Source organism: Phascolarctos cinereus, unplaced genomic scaffold (genome assembly GCF_003287225.1).
Source record: "Phascolarctos cinereus isolate Bilbo 61053 unplaced genomic scaffold, phaCin_HiC Scaffold_2;HRSCAF=192, whole genome shotgun sequence".
NCBI classification, from domain to species: domain Eukaryota; kingdom Metazoa; phylum Chordata; class Mammalia; order Diprotodontia; family Phascolarctidae; genus Phascolarctos; species Phascolarctos cinereus.
In genome coordinates this window covers 252,964,316-252,984,377 of record NW_027555625.1, presented here as the reverse complement: position 1 = coordinate 252,984,377, position 20,062 = coordinate 252,964,316, and the positions used below count along the sequence as shown (strand labels likewise).

At 40.2% G+C, this 20,062-nt stretch overlaps 1 protein-coding gene across 1 annotated transcript in view; it reads right to left on the bottom strand.

The window, feature by feature from the left end:
- Positions 1 to 15,151: 15,151 nt before the first annotated feature.
- The window catches only part of MYT1 (myelin transcription factor 1), an 82,091-nt gene continuing 77,180 nt past the window's right edge, over positions 15,152 to 20,062 (bottom strand). Inside the window, exons 18-19 of the mRNA XM_078149163.1 lie at positions 16,605 to 16,748; positions 15,152 to 15,596 (exon numbers count right to left, since the gene is read on the bottom strand). Of these exons, the coding sequence (XP_078005289.1) occupies positions 15,456 to 15,596; positions 16,605 to 16,748 (285 nt within the window). The 3' untranslated portion in view covers positions 15,152 to 15,455. The remainder of the gene's footprint in view (positions 15,597 to 16,604; positions 16,749 to 20,062) is intronic.

Below are 20,062 nucleotides of genomic sequence, written 5' to 3'. Positions count from 1 at the left end.
CCAAATGAGATAGTAATTAGAGAACAGGTGGCACAAACTTGGAAGAGATTGATGTGTGTGTGTGTGTGTGTGTGTGTGTGTGTGTGTGTGTGTGTGTGTATGTGAGAGAGAGAGAGAGAGAGAGAGAGAGAGAGAGAGAGAGACAGAGACAGAGACAGAGACAGAGACAGAAAACAACTAGAAAAAGAGAAATAGAGAGACAGAAAGAAACAAAGAGAAAAAGAGACAAAAAGAGAGACAGAAGAAACAGATACAGAAAGAGAGAGAAAAAAATGGAGAAACAGAAAGAGGTAGAAGAGACAAAAAGAGACCCAGAGAGAGACAGAGACAGAGTTGACTTAAGGTAAGGGTACCAGTGGACAGGATAAGGTGACAGTAGGATTGAATTGTAAGGAGTGTAGGAGGAAGTCATGTGGTATGGCCTGGGTGATGTCATGATAATTCCAGAGTCCCGAGGAGGGGGAAGCAGCCCTAAATTGTCAGTATTGCTTCAGCCTTGCTCCCTGAGACTACAGAGGAAGAAATGGAAAATGCAGGTGGCATTAAACCATAAGTTTCACCACAAATGCTCTGAAACTGTTTTAATTCCGTCCATCTTCCACTAAGGAGGGGAAGCAAAGGGATTAAAGGGGAATTTGACTATAATTACCCTGGAGGTATGGTAAATGGCTCACTGATTTTTTGTTCAGTGATCCATGCACTCCAAGCATAATAAACTGTGGATTTTCCCTATCTAGGCATCATTGATTGTATGATTGGCAGCAGTACTAATCAACGGATCCTTGGAAAATTTTTATCACATAGGCCAGTGTCTCTGGAATGTAGAGTGAGCGGATGGGAGTAAAATATGAGAAAGTTGGAAAGAAATAAAAGGGTGCCAGATTATAAAGAGATTTAAATGCCAAGAGGAGGATTTGTATTTGATCCTGGAGATCAGAGATAAATAGGGAGCCACTGAAGCCTGCTGAATAGGCGAGATGCTATGATTAGACATAGGCTTTAGAAAAATCACCTTGCCAACTGAGTGGGGCAGCTAGGTGGCATAGTGGACAGAACACCAGGCCTACAGTCAGGAATACCCATCGTCCTAAGTTCAAATCTGGCCTCAGTCTCCTCATCTGTAAAATGAGCTGGAGAAGAAAATGGCAAACCACTCCAGTATCTTTGCCAAGAAAACCCCAAATGGGATCACAAAGAGTCTGACCTAACTGAAATGACTGAACATTAACACCACCACCAGCAGCAGCTGAGTAGATGGATTGTAATATGGTGAGACTTGAGATAGGCAGACTGTTTAGAAGACTACTGCAGTGGTCTGGGTGAGAAGCAATGAGGGCCTGAACTAAGGTTGTAGTTGTATGAGTAGAAAGAAGATGATATTTATGAGAGGTGTTGTGAAGGTGAAAACAAAGACTGGGTGTGTGGCATGAGCAAGTTTGTGGAGTAAAGGATAACCTTGAGGTGCCTTGGCTTAAAGAATGGGGGAAAGGCGGCTGTGGGAGACTTGAGGAAAGATGAGTATGTTTGGAATAACTGCTGTGGAGAGTGGGATGGTGAATCAATTAGGGAGGAATAGGAGGTTTTACCTTGCTGCTGTGAGGGATCAGTTGAGATTAGATAATATAAATTTGTAGTGGGTCTTGTCAGCAGCGTTTTATGGTTGCCTCCAATTCCATTCATCAGCATGGCTGAATAGGCATTAAGGAGGTGGGTTGTGGGAGTTATCCAGATTTGAGGGCTGGCAAGATACAATCATCAATAGGACATAAGGGCAAGGGAATTCAGGGTGAAGAATGACGACGGGCTAAGTTGGTTCACCAAAGGGTGAAGAAGGAGAAGGAGGAGAATGGGGCCAATGTAGCCACTTTGAGGGTTGGATAGAATAGAGGTCATGATGAAGATGATCAAAAGGACTAGGGGTTGTAAGGAAAGATTAAATGACAAAATTGTGATCAGATAAACAAATTCCAGAGTTAATGCATATGGAAATGAAACATTTTTGGTAGTTGATAAGTATTTATTTATTTATTTGTTTTGTTTTGTTTTATTGAGGAGGGGAGAAATCGAACTAAGCTAAATTGTCAGCTTATTAAGGAATATATACCAATTTAGATTAAAATCTAAAGAAATTAATGATCAAGTACAATTTAATGTTTTTCTCCTTGATCTTCAACTGCTATCAGTCACTTGTTTCTTAATATAATATTGATCCAGCATTCCCTCATCCTCTGTACCCACTCTCCAGACTTATATAGAATATTTCTTTCTAATTTGCCCTGAAGGTTTACTTCAGAATAAACCTCCAACTGGGGTTTACCCACAGTTTTCTGGATGTTGGCCCATTGGCTCTCAAAAATCTTTTCTATCTTTTCACAGTTCTCAGTTATGAGTTCATTTGTGAGAATCCGTTGATTGGATAAGTATTTATTAAGCTCTTACTATGTACCTGGCACTGTGCTAAGTTCTGGGGATACAAAGAAAGGCAAAAAGTATATCTTGCTCTCAGGGAGCTTAAAATCTAGTGGAGGAAACAGCATGTAAATTACCATGTACAAACTTAATATACACAAGAAAGATAGACAGAGGGTAGGTACTAGACTTAATGGGAGTCAGAAGGTAGGATTTTAGCTGAGACTTAAAAGGAGCCAGGGAAGTTAGGAGGCTGAGATGAGAAGAGAGAACATTCTAGCCATGGTGGGGCAGTCACTGGAAATGTCTGGAGTCAGGTATTGGAGTATTTAGTTCAAGAAACAGTAAGGAGGCTGGTGTTATTGTATTGCACAGTATGTGGAGGGGAATAAGGTATAAAAACATTGAAAAGGTGGTTGGGGGGGCTAGATTATGAAGGGCTTTGAATGTCAAACAGAGGGTTTTATGTTGGATCCTGAAGGTGATAGGGAGTTATTATTTATTGAATGAAGGGGTAGGTGACATGGTCAGGTCTGTGCTTTAAGAAGATCACTTTGAGAGCTGAGTGGAAAATAGGTTGGAATGTGAAATGACTTCTGGCAGAGAGACCAAGACATAGGCTATTGAAATAGTCCAGACATGAGGTGATGAAGGCTTGCATCAGGGTAGTGGTTGTGTCAGAGAAGAGAAGGAGCCATATATCAAAAACACTGTGACCTGAAAAGAGGTTAGGGCTATATAAAGGAATCAAACAATCATTTGCATAGCGATGATAGTTGAAACTGTGGGAACTGATGAGACCATCAAGTAAAATAGTATGGAGGGAGAAGAGAAGTATGGAGGGAGAAGAGAAGAGGGAGGGAGAAGAGGAAAGACCATTGGGGAACTGGAAAAGGTGGTAAGGGGAGTGGTTTCATAGGAAGGGAGCCAGGTCTTAGTGAGGGTTAGAATATGCAAGGAGTGAGAAAGAGATATAAGATGGAAGATAATTTGTTAACTATGGAGGAGTTATTCCAGGAGGCAAAGTAGAAAGAGTGGGGCAGATCTGGTGTGGGACATTGCAGGATAGAATAAAGATGTGTAAGTGTGAGGGAGTGACTAGTCAAGGACAGGGAACAAGGTTTGTACATTGGCAGCTAGTTCATAATCGATGGGATAAGAAGAGTATAAAGGGATAATACCAACAACAATAATAATAATGGAGAACTGTTAAGGACTTTGAGCAATAGAGGAATAAGATCAAAGCTATCCATTAGTAATATTAATGTGAAGATCCATATAGTACGGATTTGAGGGTTACAGAAACTAAATGGTACTGGGTAAGGCAGAATGGCAAAGTGGCTATTATAATGGCGTAATAGTCCAAGCAAGAGATCAGAAGGGCCCGAAATAGGGTGAGAGCTGTGGGAATAAAGGGGAGCAATAAATAGAGAGAACCATGAGATTTAACAACAACAATGTGCCTCAGAAATCATGTTCCCACTAAATTGGAGGCAGCATCTGTATTCTATGTCTTGCCAATGGCACCTGAATTAAACGTTTACAAGGACGAAATGTATTCAAGTACACTAGGCCACATAGGACACATATTGAGTCAGCCAAGGCTCAATAAATGCATATTAAGAGGATGCAAATTTGGAAACCACATTAACAAATGGAGCCTCTTCTGTGGTTCTGAGCAGTTCTAAATATGAGTGACAAATCATTTCTTCCTGACTTTCAGGGGCAAGGTCACGGATTTAATAACCAGAGTTGGTTTTATGCTTCTATTTTAGCATCTAGAGGTTGCAGTGATAGGCAGGCTCTCTGTCCTGGGAAGGTGGTGGCTCAATTCCCATCTATTATCTCCTCACTCTAATGAATAGATTACCATGTTGTATCTCCAAAGCATCCACAAATACCAGTGTCCACAGAGAGGTGGTCTCAGAAATAGAGCAAGGGCACAATCTTTGCATGGAGTACACTTTAAAGCAACTGCAAATGTATATAAAATCTCCGTTAATGTAATTTGTCTTCTTTAGCATTCTGGAAGTAGAAGCAGAATCAACAATTGTCCTTAGATCAAGGGAAATGTACATTTGCTCTTTGTGGATAGCTTGCTGCATTTTTTTTAATAGAAATTATCCATAAAGTTGGGGTTGCTCTGACTTTCTCTTTTGCTCTGTTTCTCTCTTGGGAATCAAAGACTTGAAAGACAGAATTATTATCCCATGTCTTTCTAGAAAGTCTCCAAGGTTATTTGGGTTTGGAACTGAGCTCTGAGCCTGGAATAGGAATTGTCCTGGTAACTCAGAGTTTAGCCTAATTACTTCAGGGATGTACACTTGGCCAAGTGACCCATTCTGGGGTTAAACAGACAGGAAGGCTTTTCTTTCTAAGTAGCAATACACAACCAGGAAGCACCCAAAGCCATAGCTGATGGAAGATGGGCATGGAGGATCAAAAAGAGGTTGATGATAAAGATAAGGATGAGGATAAAGAGACAGATGAAGTCAGGATGAGGATTAGGGTGGGGATATAGATGTAGATAGAATTTGGGAATTAACATAGCAGATGGGAATGAGATAGAGATGGAGTGGGGAATAGAGTGGTAGATTTGGATTTGGTGGTGGGGTGGAAGGTGGGAAATTGTGGATGGGAGTGAGATGAGGGAGGGGGAGGGATAAGATGGAGAATGTGGCTGGGAAGAGGGGTGGAGAATGGCTGATATAGGTGGGACTTGCAGTGAAGGAGATGGTAGTTATGGGGATGGGGTATGGGAAATAGGGATGTTGATGGGGGGATAGGGACAAGGTGGGGGATGGAAAATGGACATTAGAAATAAGCATAGAGTAGAGAAACTCAGCAAAAGCTGTGTACCAGAGATGAGTATCAGAAGCTCTATTCATGTCCAGGAAGGCAGGAGCAGCTTTACACTACTTTCATTGCTGGTCAGATAAGCCCAACTGTTGTAAGAGATTTGGTGAAGCATTTGAAAGAGTGGGAGAATTGGGGCAGTTAGGCGGCGCAGTGGATAGAGCACCAGCCCTGATGTCAGGAGGACCTGAGTTCAAATCTGACCTCAGACCAAACACTTGACACTTACTAGCTGTGTGACTCTGGGCAAGTCACTTAACCCCAATTGCCTAAAAAAAAAGAGTGGGAAAATAAATGGCAAATCAAGGTAAGACAAGTTTGTAGCATCTTGGCTGTAGTGGCTCGGGTTTTGTCCCTTTTATTTTTTCATGTGTGGCCTCAGTTGTGAATCAAGGATGGACTGCCTAGTGGGACTTCCTTTCAGGATTATGTCTATGTTTTCCTATGGGTGGGGAGGATGAGTTTTGAGGGATCCATAGTTGATAGTCTGGCAGTCAATACTCAGTACAGCCCGAAAGATTCTTTTTTGAATCTGAGTGGTAATAAGTCACAGATTTGAACTCAGCTACAAGAAATAGGGCTCAGTCCCTCCTTGCTGGGGAAGATTGCCAGTGGTGGGTCTCTGCATTAGAGTGTGACAATGGGGATAGTGTTGGGAGAGATGATGGGACTGACATATAGAATGAGGAAGAGGTTCAGTGAATGGCAGATAGGATGAGAGGATGGGATTAGGGGATGGGAGATGGTGAAGAGTTGAGGCTAGGGAACGGGAGATAAGGAAGGGGATGACACTGGGGAAAGGGAGATGGACAGGGGATGAGTTTAGAAGATGATAGGTTGGGGAGGAGTGGGAATAGGGGCAGATATGAGGATGAGATCAGATTTCTTTTAGATCTCAGAGGTTGTATGGAGTATGATTGCGATGGATGCTTGATTTCCCCAGCTTTTGGTTAGATTTTTTTTATAAGAAGTAAGTGTGTTTGTGTAATAACAAAATGTTCACATGAAAATTCATTCCACAAGGCACATATTTGTGGCCCTAGGATCTTTTTGAAACATGGCAGGCCTTTTGAGGGTTGGGGTGGGAGCAAGGACGGTACTTCTATAGTCTTTAGGCACATTTCTGTTTACCATTTTTACTACTTCAGCTGAGAAAGCTGTGACAAAATCAAAGCTATAGAAAACATTGTTGACAGTGTGTGAAAGAAACAGCCAGAAGCACATCTAATGGCATAAAATCTGCTCCTATGAAGAGTGACTGAGCCAATGCTGGCACTGTACTGCAGGCAGAACAGTGGGGGATGTGGCATTTCCACTTTGGGGTTGCAACTTTTTGTTGAAATTCTAGTCTCTGCATTCCAGTTATTTTTGTATCCAGGGGCATTTGAGAAATTAAACATTTTAAAGTAGGATTGCAAAAGTCTTTCAAGACTCCTTAAACGACACATTCACCAAATGTTCATTGACCCACCCCTAATTACTATGCCGTTGCAAATTTCCATTTCTCCCTATCTTTGTCATCCTTCCTGTTTCCATAGTTAATGTTCTCCCTAAATCTACCATTCCTATTCATATCAGATACCTTCATATCTGTGTAACCTTCTAGTCTCCCATGTCTCCTTGCCTCTATTTATTTTCCTATGTTTCCTTCTCATAGTAATAACAAACTCACATTTATAAAACATTTTGTGGTTACAAAGAATTTCACATACATTATCCCATTTGATCCTTACAACTCTGTGAAGTAGGTAGTGCTATTGATTTACCCATTTTATAAACGAGGGAGTTGAAGTTCAAAAAGGCATGGTGACTTGCTCTGGGTCACTCAGTTAGTAAATGATGGAGCCAGAACTGCAATACAGATCTTTTGTTGCAGAATCCAGTATTCTTTAGACTTTGACATATTCCACATCCCTCCTCAGCCCCTGCTTTCCACTGCATTCCTATGTCTCTGTGTTTGTACAGAGAATGACATCGATTTCAGTAACATTTTTGTCTATGTCTTCTGTCCCTAGAACCCAGGACAATTGTACTAACATAGTGAGTTATGATATTTTCAAAGAATTCTAATTCTCAAAAATTGAAAAGGATCTCAGAAATCCGTTAGTCTAACCTAAAGGATCCATGGGATCACAGATCAAGAGTTGAAAGGAACCCCAGGGGTCATTTAGATTAACCCCTTCATTTTACAAATGAGGAAACAGGACCAATGAGGTAAGTCACACAGGAAAGAAGCACCAGAGGCGTAATTTGAACTCTGGTCGTTTGACTTCAGAATCAGTGTTCTTATTACCACAACAAAGTTTGTAGAGATTTATCTACATAATTTTGACAAGTGGTTATCCAACTTTTGCTTGAAGACTTCAAGTAGGATCTTGAAGCAGCTCATTCCCCTGTCCATTTTTAATTGTAATGTTGTAATTGTAATGTTCTTCCTTTCATCAATCTAGATCTGCTTTTCTACAACTTCTATCCACTTGCAGAACAAGTCAAGTCTTTTTCATGTGACAGCCTTCAAATACTGGAGGATAGCTATCATGTTCTCTCAAATCTCCCCTCAGTCAGGGCAAATGCCCCTAGTTCCTTTAACTGGTCTTCATTCTGTTTGCCCTATCCTGAATGAGTTTCATTTTGTCAATATCCATCCTAATATGTGGCACTCAGAGCTGGACATACCTGAGCCATGATATGTTCTCCTCTCCTCCAGTTCTCTTGACAGTAGTGGGATGAGGTAGGGAAAATTAGATAAATATCCAGGGGGGTGAAGAACAATTTTCTATAACCATTGAGGACCTAGATACAAGGCTTTCATTGCCTGGTTACCTGGGTATAAGCCCAGAACTAGAACCTCAGCACTTTGTGCATCTGAACAGAGTGGGAATATCAAATCAGCATCCTGGCTGGTGCCTGGGGTCTATGAGCAGCAAACTCTCTCCTTTTAAGTCTCAGAGTCAGAGGTTACTTGAGCAGAAGTTACTCTTCCCCTGCTACCATTCTTTGCTTCCTCATCCCAATCCACCTCTTCCAAATCCCCATCCCACTTTGCCCTTCCCTTCCATTTTGCCCTCTAGACCCCCTATTCCATTGTTAACAAACTGCCTTTTATATTAGACCTATCCCTCTTACATTCTTCCCATCTTCCTGCCCACATAGAAACCTGGCTCCAAACAGAAGTCACTTTATTCCTAGCCATCTTCTCCAGCTCTAGATGCTCGTTCTCTCACAGCCCCAGGCATACTGAGACAGGAGGAAGAGAAGGAATACTTCTTGCTCCTCATTGCTCCTTTTGGACTCCTCCCATCAGCACAATGCCTGGAACATAGTAAGTGTTTAATAAACACTTGTTGACTTGACTTAACCTAACCTCTTTTGAATTTCCACCCACCTATATTACCCAGTTGAGATCCTGGTTGCTATTATCTTCCAATTACCAGGTCATACCTCTTTCTTTCTCAAGGAATTTAAGGTCTGACTCACACTTCCTTTCTACCACAACCATTGACTTCATATTTGGGGACTTCAAAATCAGTATTGATGACCCCTTAAACACCTTGGCCTCCTAGTTTATCAGCACCATCAATTCTTATGTGTACCACTACCTCAGTCATGCTGAATTCCCCATCACTGATAAGTCTTCAAACTCCATGATCATTCTGAAATTGACTTCTCGGACCATAACCTCTTATCCTTTCATGTCCTCCTCTACATCATACCTTCTGAGTCCATTTTTAGTTCTTATCCTGACATCTAGCCCTCGACTCTTTTCTGTTTCCCCTATCCATGACATCTGCCCTCACTTTCCTTCTTTCAATATACTGATTTTGCAACTAATCAGTTTAGCTTTATGCCAATTTCTACCCTCAAATCCCTTGCCTCTTTGCCCTGTCCCTCTTCATCTTTTCCCAGACACCAACCCTGGGTTATCATCAATGACTGCCTTCTACTCATGTAATCCCTGATCCCCACTGTAGGAAGTCACACAACTGTGCTGTCTTGGTCCATTACAAATTTATTCTCTCTTACCTCTAATAGGCTTTTACTGTTAGATGGCAATCCTATTCCTCTTCCCTAATTGATTCTGCATTAAATGCTCAATGGTGTTTATTCCAAATCTTTTCTTCTCCCCTCAAGCCGCATCTATTCTCCTCCCCCTTCTCTCTCTCCACAGAAGACTTTATATGAATGAATTAAGGAATGAAAAAAAAAGCATTGAAGTATTTATTTTGCAAAACACTGTGCTAAGCACTAGGGATACAAATAGAAAAATGAAGATAGCTCCTGCTTTCAAGGAGGCCCCATCCTCAAAAAACCCTCAAATGATCAGTCTATGATGTGGCGTTCATCCTATATATCCCCTCTCTTTCATAGCTAAACTCCAGGGGAATACCATCCACAATTGGTAGATGGTCCACTTTTTTTCTCTTGTTCTCTTGGGAACTCTGCAGTCTGACTTTTGACCTCATTATTCAACTGAAACTCATCTTTCAAAGTTATGAGTGATCTCTTAATTGCCAAACTGAATGGCTCTTTCTCAGTCTACATCCTTCTTGACCTCTCTGCAGCCTTTGACAATGTTGATCACTATCTTCACCTTGACACTTTGCTCTCTACATTTTTCTGACTGCTCTCTCCTAGTTCTCCTCTATTTGTCTGACTGCCTCCTCAGTCTCCTTTGCTACATCTTTATTCAGATTATTCCTGTTAATTGTGAGTGTTTCCTCATGACTCTGTCCTGGGCCCTTTTTCTCTCTATACTGTTTTACTGGGCGATCTCAACAGAATTTAATAGCAATCTCTATGCTGATGATTCTTAAATCTGCCTTTCCAGCCCTAAGCTCTCTGCTGACCTCCAGTCTCATATCTACAATTGCCTATTGGACATCTCATGCTAGATGCCTAATGACATCTTAAACTCAACATGTCCAAAATGGAATCTTTCCCAACAAACCTTCCCTTCTTCTAAACTTCCTATTGCTGTGAAGGGTAACACCATCCTCTTGGTCATGTACCTAGGCTCATAATCTATGTGTCAACCCCTACTCCTCATTTTCTTTCACTTGCCTCCCTCCATATATAATCTGTTGCCAAGTCCTCTTGTTTCTACCTTCACAGCAAATCTAATATACACTCCCTTCTCTTCTCTGCTACTGCCGGTACCCTGGCTCAGGCATGTATCATTCCTGGACTGTTTCAATAGTCTGTGGGTTTGTCTCCCTACCTCTACTCTCTCCCTATTCCACCCTTCCTCCATTCAACTGTCAACTGATCTTCCTTAAATGGTAAGTCTGACCATGTCATACCCTCTCGAATCAAATATAAAATTCTCTGTTTGACTTCATGACATCTGGCCCCTTCTTACCTTTCAGCCTTCTTACACCTTCCTTCCTCACGTACTCTTTGATTCATTGACACTGGCTTCCTTGCTATTCCTCAACATCTATCAACTCTGGACATTTTTCATTGGCTACCCCACCCCTCCATGCCTTTCTCTCTCCTCTCTGTTTCCCAGTTTTTCTAGCTTTTTTCAAGTCTCATCTAAAGTCTCACCTTTGTTAGGTGGTACAGAGGAAAAAGTTCTGGATCTGGAGTGAAGGAAATCTGAGTTCAAATTCAGCCTCAGATACATATTAGCTATATGATCCTGGGCAAATCACTTAACCTCTATCTCAGAGGCAGGGTTAATCTCTGTCTGTCTCTGTCCCTCTACCTCATGGAGGTTGAAATAATATTTTCAAAATACTTTGCAAACTTTGGGGTGCTATAAAAATGCTATGATGATGGTTGATGATGATGATAATGCAAGAAGCCTTTTCCAATCTTCCTCAGTCTTAGAACCACTCTGAGATCATATGCTGTTTATAGATCGTCTACATATAGTTTACATTATCTCTCCTTCCCCCCAACCCCCTAGACTGTGAGCTCCTGGAAAGTAAGGATTGTCTTTTCCTTTTTTTGTATTCTTAGTGCTTAGTGCAGTGCTTAGAGCATAGAAGGCACTTAAATACTTGTTGGCTTGAGTTGACTTGCATTTGTTATTTCTAAAATGGGGTTAGAAGAACCTAGGAAAGGTCCATGGAAGAGAAAGTCTAGTCTATGGGAAAGGGAAAAAACCAAACAAACCATAAAACAAAACCCTGCACTGGTTCTCCAATAAAGAACATACATTTGTTGCTTTGCCTTCCCCTAGATGTGGTCTGATCATTGCTGTTGACCTAGTTGGGACCCACCTGGTCTATCTGGAACCAGAGTTAGGGTAGGAGCCACTTGGCTCATCAGACTGGAGCTCACTCCATTCACTAGGCATTATTTGAAATTAAATGCCTCCTTTGCTTCATCCTCTTCAAAGACCTGCCAACTGTTTTTGTCTGCTGCAGCCAATGATGTGCTGGCAAAAATTTTATTAATTGGCTGGGGAAGGGGAAAATGTATGCAGGATGCTTTAAAATTTAATCTGCCTTATTAATATTTTCATCACTTTTATAAGACTAAACAATCAGCAAAACAATAAAAATCAAGCCCTGATTTGAAAATTTCTGATTTTTGAGGTGCAAATGCTCACAGTGAAAATATAACAATAGGCTCTCTTGAACCCATAACACTTGGATTCCACATAGCCCCACTTTGTAGCGTTATGTCCTTGGGCTAGAAAGGACTCAAGTCCTTGTCTCCAGGTAGGCCTCTAGATCTGAATTGAATCTGTTATTTCTAAATCCCACAGCCACTGTCAAGAAGTCATACCAATGCTTATTACTATTGTTTCCATGAAAATTTCCTCCATTCTAACTTAAATCTCACACTCTTAGATCAATTTCCTCTTGACCTAATCTCATTGGAATTACTGGACAGAACTCCCCTGTACATTGGAGAACACTATTAAATAGTTTCTAAAACTTCTCTTCTTCAGACTAAACAAATTTTTGGGCTTTCCAGATCCTGTGTTTTCCAACCTTCTACTCAGATTTACAGCAATCTGAGGAGGTTAAATGAGGATTTCCATGTGCAAAAATATAGCACAGGGATTCCGAACTTTATACATGGAGATCTCTGATTGAGGTTTCAAGCTCTTACCTGGGGCAAAGCCTTACAGTTAATTGTAGGGACTAAGGCTTAAAAGAGTCAAAAAGGGCCTGAAGGAAAAGTCCATTGGGGTCTAACTGTCTCAGTGCTGTATCTGATCTGGAAATGAGGCTAGTACTCTTGAGTGGATAGACACTTGGTTCTCCTATCCCCAAGTCTCTGACATTAAATCAGATGGACTTGGGAGGAAAATGAAGTGTCAGGGAGAAGTAGGGTGGAAGAAAGGCAAAGATAAAATAAGTTTTTCCAAAACCTAAATATAGGTTTCTTTCCTGCTTTGGTCTTAGCTGTGTCAAGATATGAGATTTAGAACTATGGAAGTAACCCCAAGAGTCATCTAGTCGAACGCCCACATTTTAGAAATGAAAATAATGAGTCTCAGAGAGGATGACCATGCAGATTGTAAATGGCAGCCTTCTCTGAACACACACAAGACCTTGAACTCCTCTCCCTCATACAAAGCACAGGAAAAGAGTCAATAAAGTTGAATTCCACTGTAAAGGCATCTTATCATAGCTTTGGCAACCAAGTTGGGTAAGTATCAGGTTATATTGTTAACGTATCTTTAAAAAAGACCAGGGCCACTAAATTCACAAAGAGAACTGGGCTTTTATTATGAAACAACCCTGCAAATATATCATGAAGTCCTGTGGATTTAATACATTTCCTGAGGAAGGAAGATCATAGTGTGAGTTGTTCACAGAATAACAGGTAGCCTGCCATTACTTTCAATGGGACTGTTTATTATTGAAATATCAACAGTATTCCTTCACAGAAACAATTACTCAGTCATCACAGAACTGACACACAAACATGACAAAATAAATACACCCAGAGCACACTTCATTTGAATTAAATATTAAATAAATAATAAATACAGCATCTTCATTTCCTGTTATCAGTGCCTGAAACAAGAGGAACTCAAAAAAGGGGGGGAAAAAAAGGAAAACTAAAAAGTGTCTCTCTCAGGTCCCACCCCTCCCATGAAAAAAACCCCAAATTATCAAAACTTCTCGGTTACAAAATATCTTTAAAAAAATCCCATTATTAAAAGAATAAATAACAAAATATATATAAAATAACTTGGTCACATCAAAATTACAATTAGGAGCCATATCTAGATTTGTTTTGCAAGTGTGGACTCTACTATGCTCAAAACATTGTATTTTTCTTTGTTTCCATCTATTTCCTTCTCATGGTACCCTGGTATGGTCTCTAGTTTAAAACAGTATAAAATTAATAAATAAAAAAATGTTAAATAAATAGCAAATGTTAACATAAGGTGTTGTGAATATAAATTACATACATCTTGCCAAAATTAAATAATTTACAGAATAATCAAACTAACTACTTTTTTTTTCTTCCAGGAAGTGCAATTTTCTACTTTTAAATACTAACTCTGAATTGCAGTCACCATCAATTTGGACTCTATTTACATGTTAAGAACATTGTGTTTTTAACACATTTAAATTTTCTTTTCCTTTTTTCTTTTTCTTTTTCTTTTTGCACCTTGAATGGATTCTCAAAAGAAGTGTAATATTTGTGATACTGTATTTGGAACTTAATTATTGACATATCTAATGTCGTCCTACTCCCTCATCCCCTTACCCTTCATCCATCACCACCACCCTGTCACCTATGGCCCAGAGATCAGTTCTACCTGAAAGCAAGAGCTTGGCTATTCAGTGGATCACAGTGGCTGTTCAGAGAAGCCTGAAAAGGTAAAGAATGTCATACACTGTGGTTCTGTGGGGTTCTAATTTTGCATCCCTCTTAAACTTCTGAAATGACAGCAAATGCCTCTATATTGTGGTAGATTCTGGGTGCCTGCACTATCTGTAGCCTAGGGAGGTGTGAAGGGTAGAGAGTAGGGTGGGCTTTGGGCCAACACATCAAGCATTTCTTTACAGCCTTGGAAGAACCATCCTCTGATCCTTCTTTGCTCCTAAGAATGTGAAACTAGAGGTCATCCCTACAGGAACATTGTGGTGGTTTCAGTTCTTTAAGTGAGCAGTGGGCTACAGTCATAGAGTGGCGGACTAAAGGGATTCTTTGGAAGATCTATACCCAAATTTTTCTCTCTTGGAACAGTGCTTTTAGTCCCAATAGCCTTGCCAAAAAATTATATATTATATATTAAATTAAATTTAAAAAAAATAACACAATCTGCTACCAATCAGAGACACAGTCTCTGCTGGACCCGTTTGGGTCTTTGCACACTGTATCTTTAACCATGTCTAAAAATATTTTCCTGGTGCTGAGATGTCATCTCTCCCACCAGCAGAATGGCCTTGACAAGTAGCAGAACCAGAACTCTAGGGAAGCAGAGCTCCCAGAGTGTAAGACAGTGGACCCTGACACACTGAGCATTGGTGTGAAATATCTGGTGCTGGTCTATCCCTAAACAGCTATTTTCTCGTGGTTACGACAGACAAAGGAATACTGTAGTTGCAAACTCCAAAAGCTTCCCTGAGAACCTTTTCCATTGCGCTTTCCACTGGAGATTCGGAACTGCTCTGCGGATTTCTTTTAGAAAATAAAAATAAAGGACTTTTTTTTTTTTTTAAATACTTCAGTTTCTACCCATTGGCTATCTGAGTACCTTCAGGGTCTGAAGCCTTGAGGAGGTTCAAGCCAAAAGGTTACTTGCAGCTCTGGTGCTGCATTACATCAGCACAGGATTGTGGATGAATGGGGGAGGGGGCTGTATCTTCACAGTCACAGACAATGGGTGTTTAAGTTGGTCAGTCTCTTAGGTAATACTGAACTGCAGACCTTCCCCACCTTGGATGCCCTCTGCCCTCCTCTCTCCTCAAGTCCCCCAAGCTCTTCAGCCAATCATAGGGTGCCATCTTGGATGCCCATCTAGTGTGTTGCTATGAGTAAGAAAACCCCCTACCATCTGCAAGAGGGACTAGGAGGTAAATAATAAAATGGAGTTTGATTCAGTTCTTCTTATAAATGGCCTCTCGGTTATGTTTTGGTCCTTTTCATTCATTAAACAAGTTTCACAACTTGTAAACCTGAATACTTGGGAGTGAAGGTTTTCATCTTCTAATAGCCTTTAGTTAGTCATTGATCGTTTGATGTGGGTCTGTGTTGTTCCTGAAGTACTAGACCTGGATCCCCTTGACAGCTTGCTTGATGCTCTCAAGCAGGTCCTTGTTTTCCGGGTTCTGGTAGCACTCTTGGTTGGTGTACATGTCAGTAAGGGTGTTGACATAAGCATCAAAATTCTGTTCACTGATTGGCTCCTAATTTCAACACAAAACAAAGCCAAGTTACCTGTGACATCGATATTTATTGCCTCTTCTCCACCCACCCAAACTAGGTTACAGTGATTTTCTGGGCATCGTTAACATAGAGGTGGAGAAAACATAAAGAATGGAGGGGACAGGAAACTCAAAACCTCAGTCACAAACCACAGCGTAAGTCTTCAGTGTCTGCTGAGAGTAAAAACAAAAGAAAACAAAAAAAACCCAGTTCTTTTTCCTCCTCTCCCCTTTCTTTTTCCTTCCCCCTCCCCACGTAGTGAAAATTATTTCCTAGGAATGGAGAAAAGAGAGCCAGCAGCCCCTTATGTTTCCCGACTTGGACTAATTCATAGGATCTCATCTTTTCTTTTTGTAGCAACACTATGGCAACGTGGTCTCTGCTGTTGGACCTCATTAAGTTAAGCCAAACATGCTGTCTTTAAAACCATTTTTTTAATTATATTTTTGGCTACAAGCTTTTCAGAGTAGAATAGGAGCTACTTCCATTCTAACAGCAACTGTGAGACCTTGATGATGCAGAATTCTAATCCCTCCCCAGCTCCCCTTGGTTCATCTAAGATTAAAGGCCCCATATGCCCTGTTTGCTGATTGTAATCATTGGCCCCAAAAGAGAACAGTGGATGTAAGGAAAAAATCAGCAGAAATGACACAAAAGGGACACTCTCTATAAGCTCCAGATACACATGTACTAATGACCTCAAAGGCAGAGATGCATTGTCTTGGCCAAAATATATGTTGCCCCATAACATAGGCTAAATTTCTAAACTCAGATGTCTTTGAAAGGGGAAGAATACATAGGCATACACTGAAAAATAATACCAATTATAAGCTACATTTAGATTTTATAGAAATGAAGTTTTTATGGGGGAAGGGAGCCTAGATTTGTACCAATAAAGTATGTCAGTAGGATGCAGAGATAGGCTGTAGTTACTTTAACTCCTGAATTGTGCAATTCCAATGGATGGAGTGATTGTGAATGCTCCTTACCATATGTGGAAGGCGGATGTTGGCTAGACTTTGGATGAGTGCCTGGCTTAGGCCAGAAAGCTCCAGGAACAAGGCTTCATTCTGTTCCTCTATAATCTTGTTTTCTTCCTCAATGTTCTTGAGATTTTTCTCCATGGTGGATATCTATGTCAGTGAGGGAAAACAAAAGGAGGTAAAATCAATCATCTCCCCTTTTCATTTCTTTTCACATTCTTCATCTATATGCTTTCACTGAATGTGAAATACAGTCCTGCACCCTCTGGTTTCACAAAGAAAGGAAAGGGTTTGGTTCCGGCTCACCCAGGTCTCCCTTAGGAACAAGTGAGTGAGTTCAAGGTATCCTCCTTGGGACGATCATTAATGGTCTGACACCTTGGTTATTCTGTGACCTCAAATGCTGAGAGGAGGAAAAAATGTTAGCTAGAACAAATACCTCAAACTTGTTTTCCTAAGCATCAGTTCAGGGCACCAGGTAACTGGGGAGGGGGTGCAGTGAAAGGAGGGGATAGGACAATAATGATCTTCCAGCAGAAAAGTACTCCATGTTTTGACTGGATCTTTTGAACAATATTTCTACAGAATTTAGAAAGTTTAGAATTAGGATTTTAGACTTTTAACCTCCTTTTAACCTAACTAAAACAGGCCTCATTATGTCATGGGAGTGAAACCGGGTTGTTGGAGGCTCTGATTTCAGACCACAAGTTCTGGTATTGCGGGGTTACAATCTGTGTCAGTAGAACAAGGAGCCTCAGATCCTAGAAATAGTAAAGTAGACTTTTATCATTTTTGCAATCTCTAAAGAAAAGGTGGGTTCATTTGGAAACTCAGAAAAACTTAAGTGTCCCTTAAGGTCCTGAAGGTGTTAAAAGCAAAGAACAGTATCTAAATTATTAGCATAACAAACCTGCTTAACTTTAGACTCAGAGAACTTCAGTGTTGGATGATACCTCAGAAGATATCTAGTCCAGTCCATGTCTGAACATGAGCCCCTCTGTAACACTGCATAAAAGTGGCCATCTAAAATCTAACTAAAGACTTCTAATGACTGGGAACTTAGAAATATGAGCTATTATCAATGTAGTGCTTTAAATTTTCCCAAGTGTTTTATGTATCTTCTCTCACATGACCTTCCCTAGAGTCCTGGAACATAGGTGCTATTACTGCTCCCATTTTATAGATGAAGAGACTGAAGTTGAAAGGTTAAGTGAATTTACAGGGTTGCACAGCTAATAAGTATTTGAGGCCCTTCCTAATTCCAAGTTGAGTACTCTATCCCCCATGCTTTTTAACCTGTCGATTCCTCCGCAGTTCATGCTTTGACTTATTGCAACCTAAGATGGCATTAATTTTTTTGGCTACTATGTTAACATCGTTAACTTATGTGGAGCCTATAGTACTCAACAGCCCACCCATGCCCCTAAGTCTTTTTCACATGAATTTTTATTCTAGCCATATCTATCATGCCCTACATTAAAACTGGTGTTCTGTATCCTAACCATGGCGTAGAGATTAGAAACCAGTAATCTAACTTAGGGAATAGAGTTAACACAATCTAATTCAACATGGGAATGAGATGAATAGTGTGCAATGGAAAGAACATAGGTATGCAGAACTACCTTTCCCATGATGCCCTACTAGAGTTCAAACTATTTGCTCTTTTAAAAAATTTTTTATTAATCTATTTTGATTTATCAACAATCACTTCCATAAGCTTTTGACTTTAAAATTTTTCTCCCCCTCCCTCTCCAAGATGTCATGCAATCTGATATAGCCTTTGCATATACATTCCTATTAAACATATTTTAACATTAGTCATGTTGTAAGGAAGAATTAGAACCAATAGGAGGAACCACAAGAAAGAGGAAACAAAACAAAACAGAAGAAAAAGTAGCAAATAGTATGCTTCGATCTGCATTCAAGCCCCATAGTTCTTTCTTTGGATGTGAATAGCATTTTCCAACATGAGACTTTTGGAAATGTCTTAGATCCTTGCATTGCTGAGAAGGGCTAAGTCTATCAAAGTTAGTCATTGTACAACATGTCTGTTACTGTGTGCAATGTTCTGCTGATTCTGCTCACTTCACTCAGCATCAGTCCATTCAAGTCTTTCCAGGTTTTTCTGATGTCTGCTTGCTCATCATTTCTTATAGTAGAATAGTATTCCATTACACTCATATACCACAGCTTGTTCAGCCATTCCCCAGTAGATGGGCATCCCTTCAATTTCCAATTCTTAGCCACCACAAAAAGAGCGCTATAAATATTTTTGTACATGTGGGTCCTTTTCCAATTTTTACAATCTTTTTGGAACACAGCCCTGGAAGTGCTATTGCTGGGTCAAAGGGTATGCACATTTTTATAGCCCTTTGGGCATAGTTCTAAATTGCTCTCCAAAATGGTTGGATCATTTCACAACTCCACCAACAATGCACTAGTGTTCTAATTTTCCCAAATCTTCTCCAACATTTATCATTTACTTGTTTTGTCATGTTGGCCAATCTGATAGGTGCGATGTGGTACCACAGAGTTGTTTTGATTTATATTTCTCTAATCAATAATGACTTAGAGCATTTTTTCGTGTGACTGTATATGGCTTGAATTTCTTCATCTGAGAACTGCCTGTTCATATCCTTTGACCAACCATTTATCAGTTGGGGAATGACTTGTATTCTTATAAATTTGACTTACTTCTCCATATATTTTAGAAATGAGGCCCTTATCAGAGACACTGGTTGTAAAACTTCTTTCCCAGTTTTCTGCTTCCCTCCTAATCTTGGTTACATTGGCTGTATTTGTGCAAAAACTTTTCAATTTAATGTAATCAAAATTATCCATTTTGCATTTCATAATGTTCTCTATCTCCTGTTTGGTCATGAATTCTTCTGTTCTCCATAAATCTGACAGGTAAACTATTCCTTGCTCTCCCAGCTTACTTATAGTATCAGCCTTCATATCTAAATCATGAACCCATTTTGACTTTATTTTGGTTTATGGTGTGAGATTTTGATCTATACTTAAACTATTTGACCTCTGAGGTCTTTTGTAACACACTCGCTTTCTCCAGGGCAGTGTACTATAATAACACAATGTGATCTGAGGCCATTATAGTTAGGGAAGATTTCAGGGGGCCTCAAAAAAGATTTAAAGATGCTGAAAGACTGGATAGCACTGAGCTGCTGCTGCTGCTACTTACAATTCTTTCTCTGGCTCCTGAACTATAATATTTCCAAAGCTTTTAGGGAAGATGCAGCCTAGGAAAATGAGCAGACTTGGAGGAGTGCCTGACTCTGGTTGGAGAGCTCCAGGAACAGGTCTTATTTCTGCTTCTCTATAATTGATTAAGACCCTTCATAAAGCTAATTAAGGGGAACCATTTTTATACAGACTGTTGAGTAAAGAAGGACCATCTATGAGATTACTTGCAAATACCATAGTGCCAGCATATTCTTTATGCATTT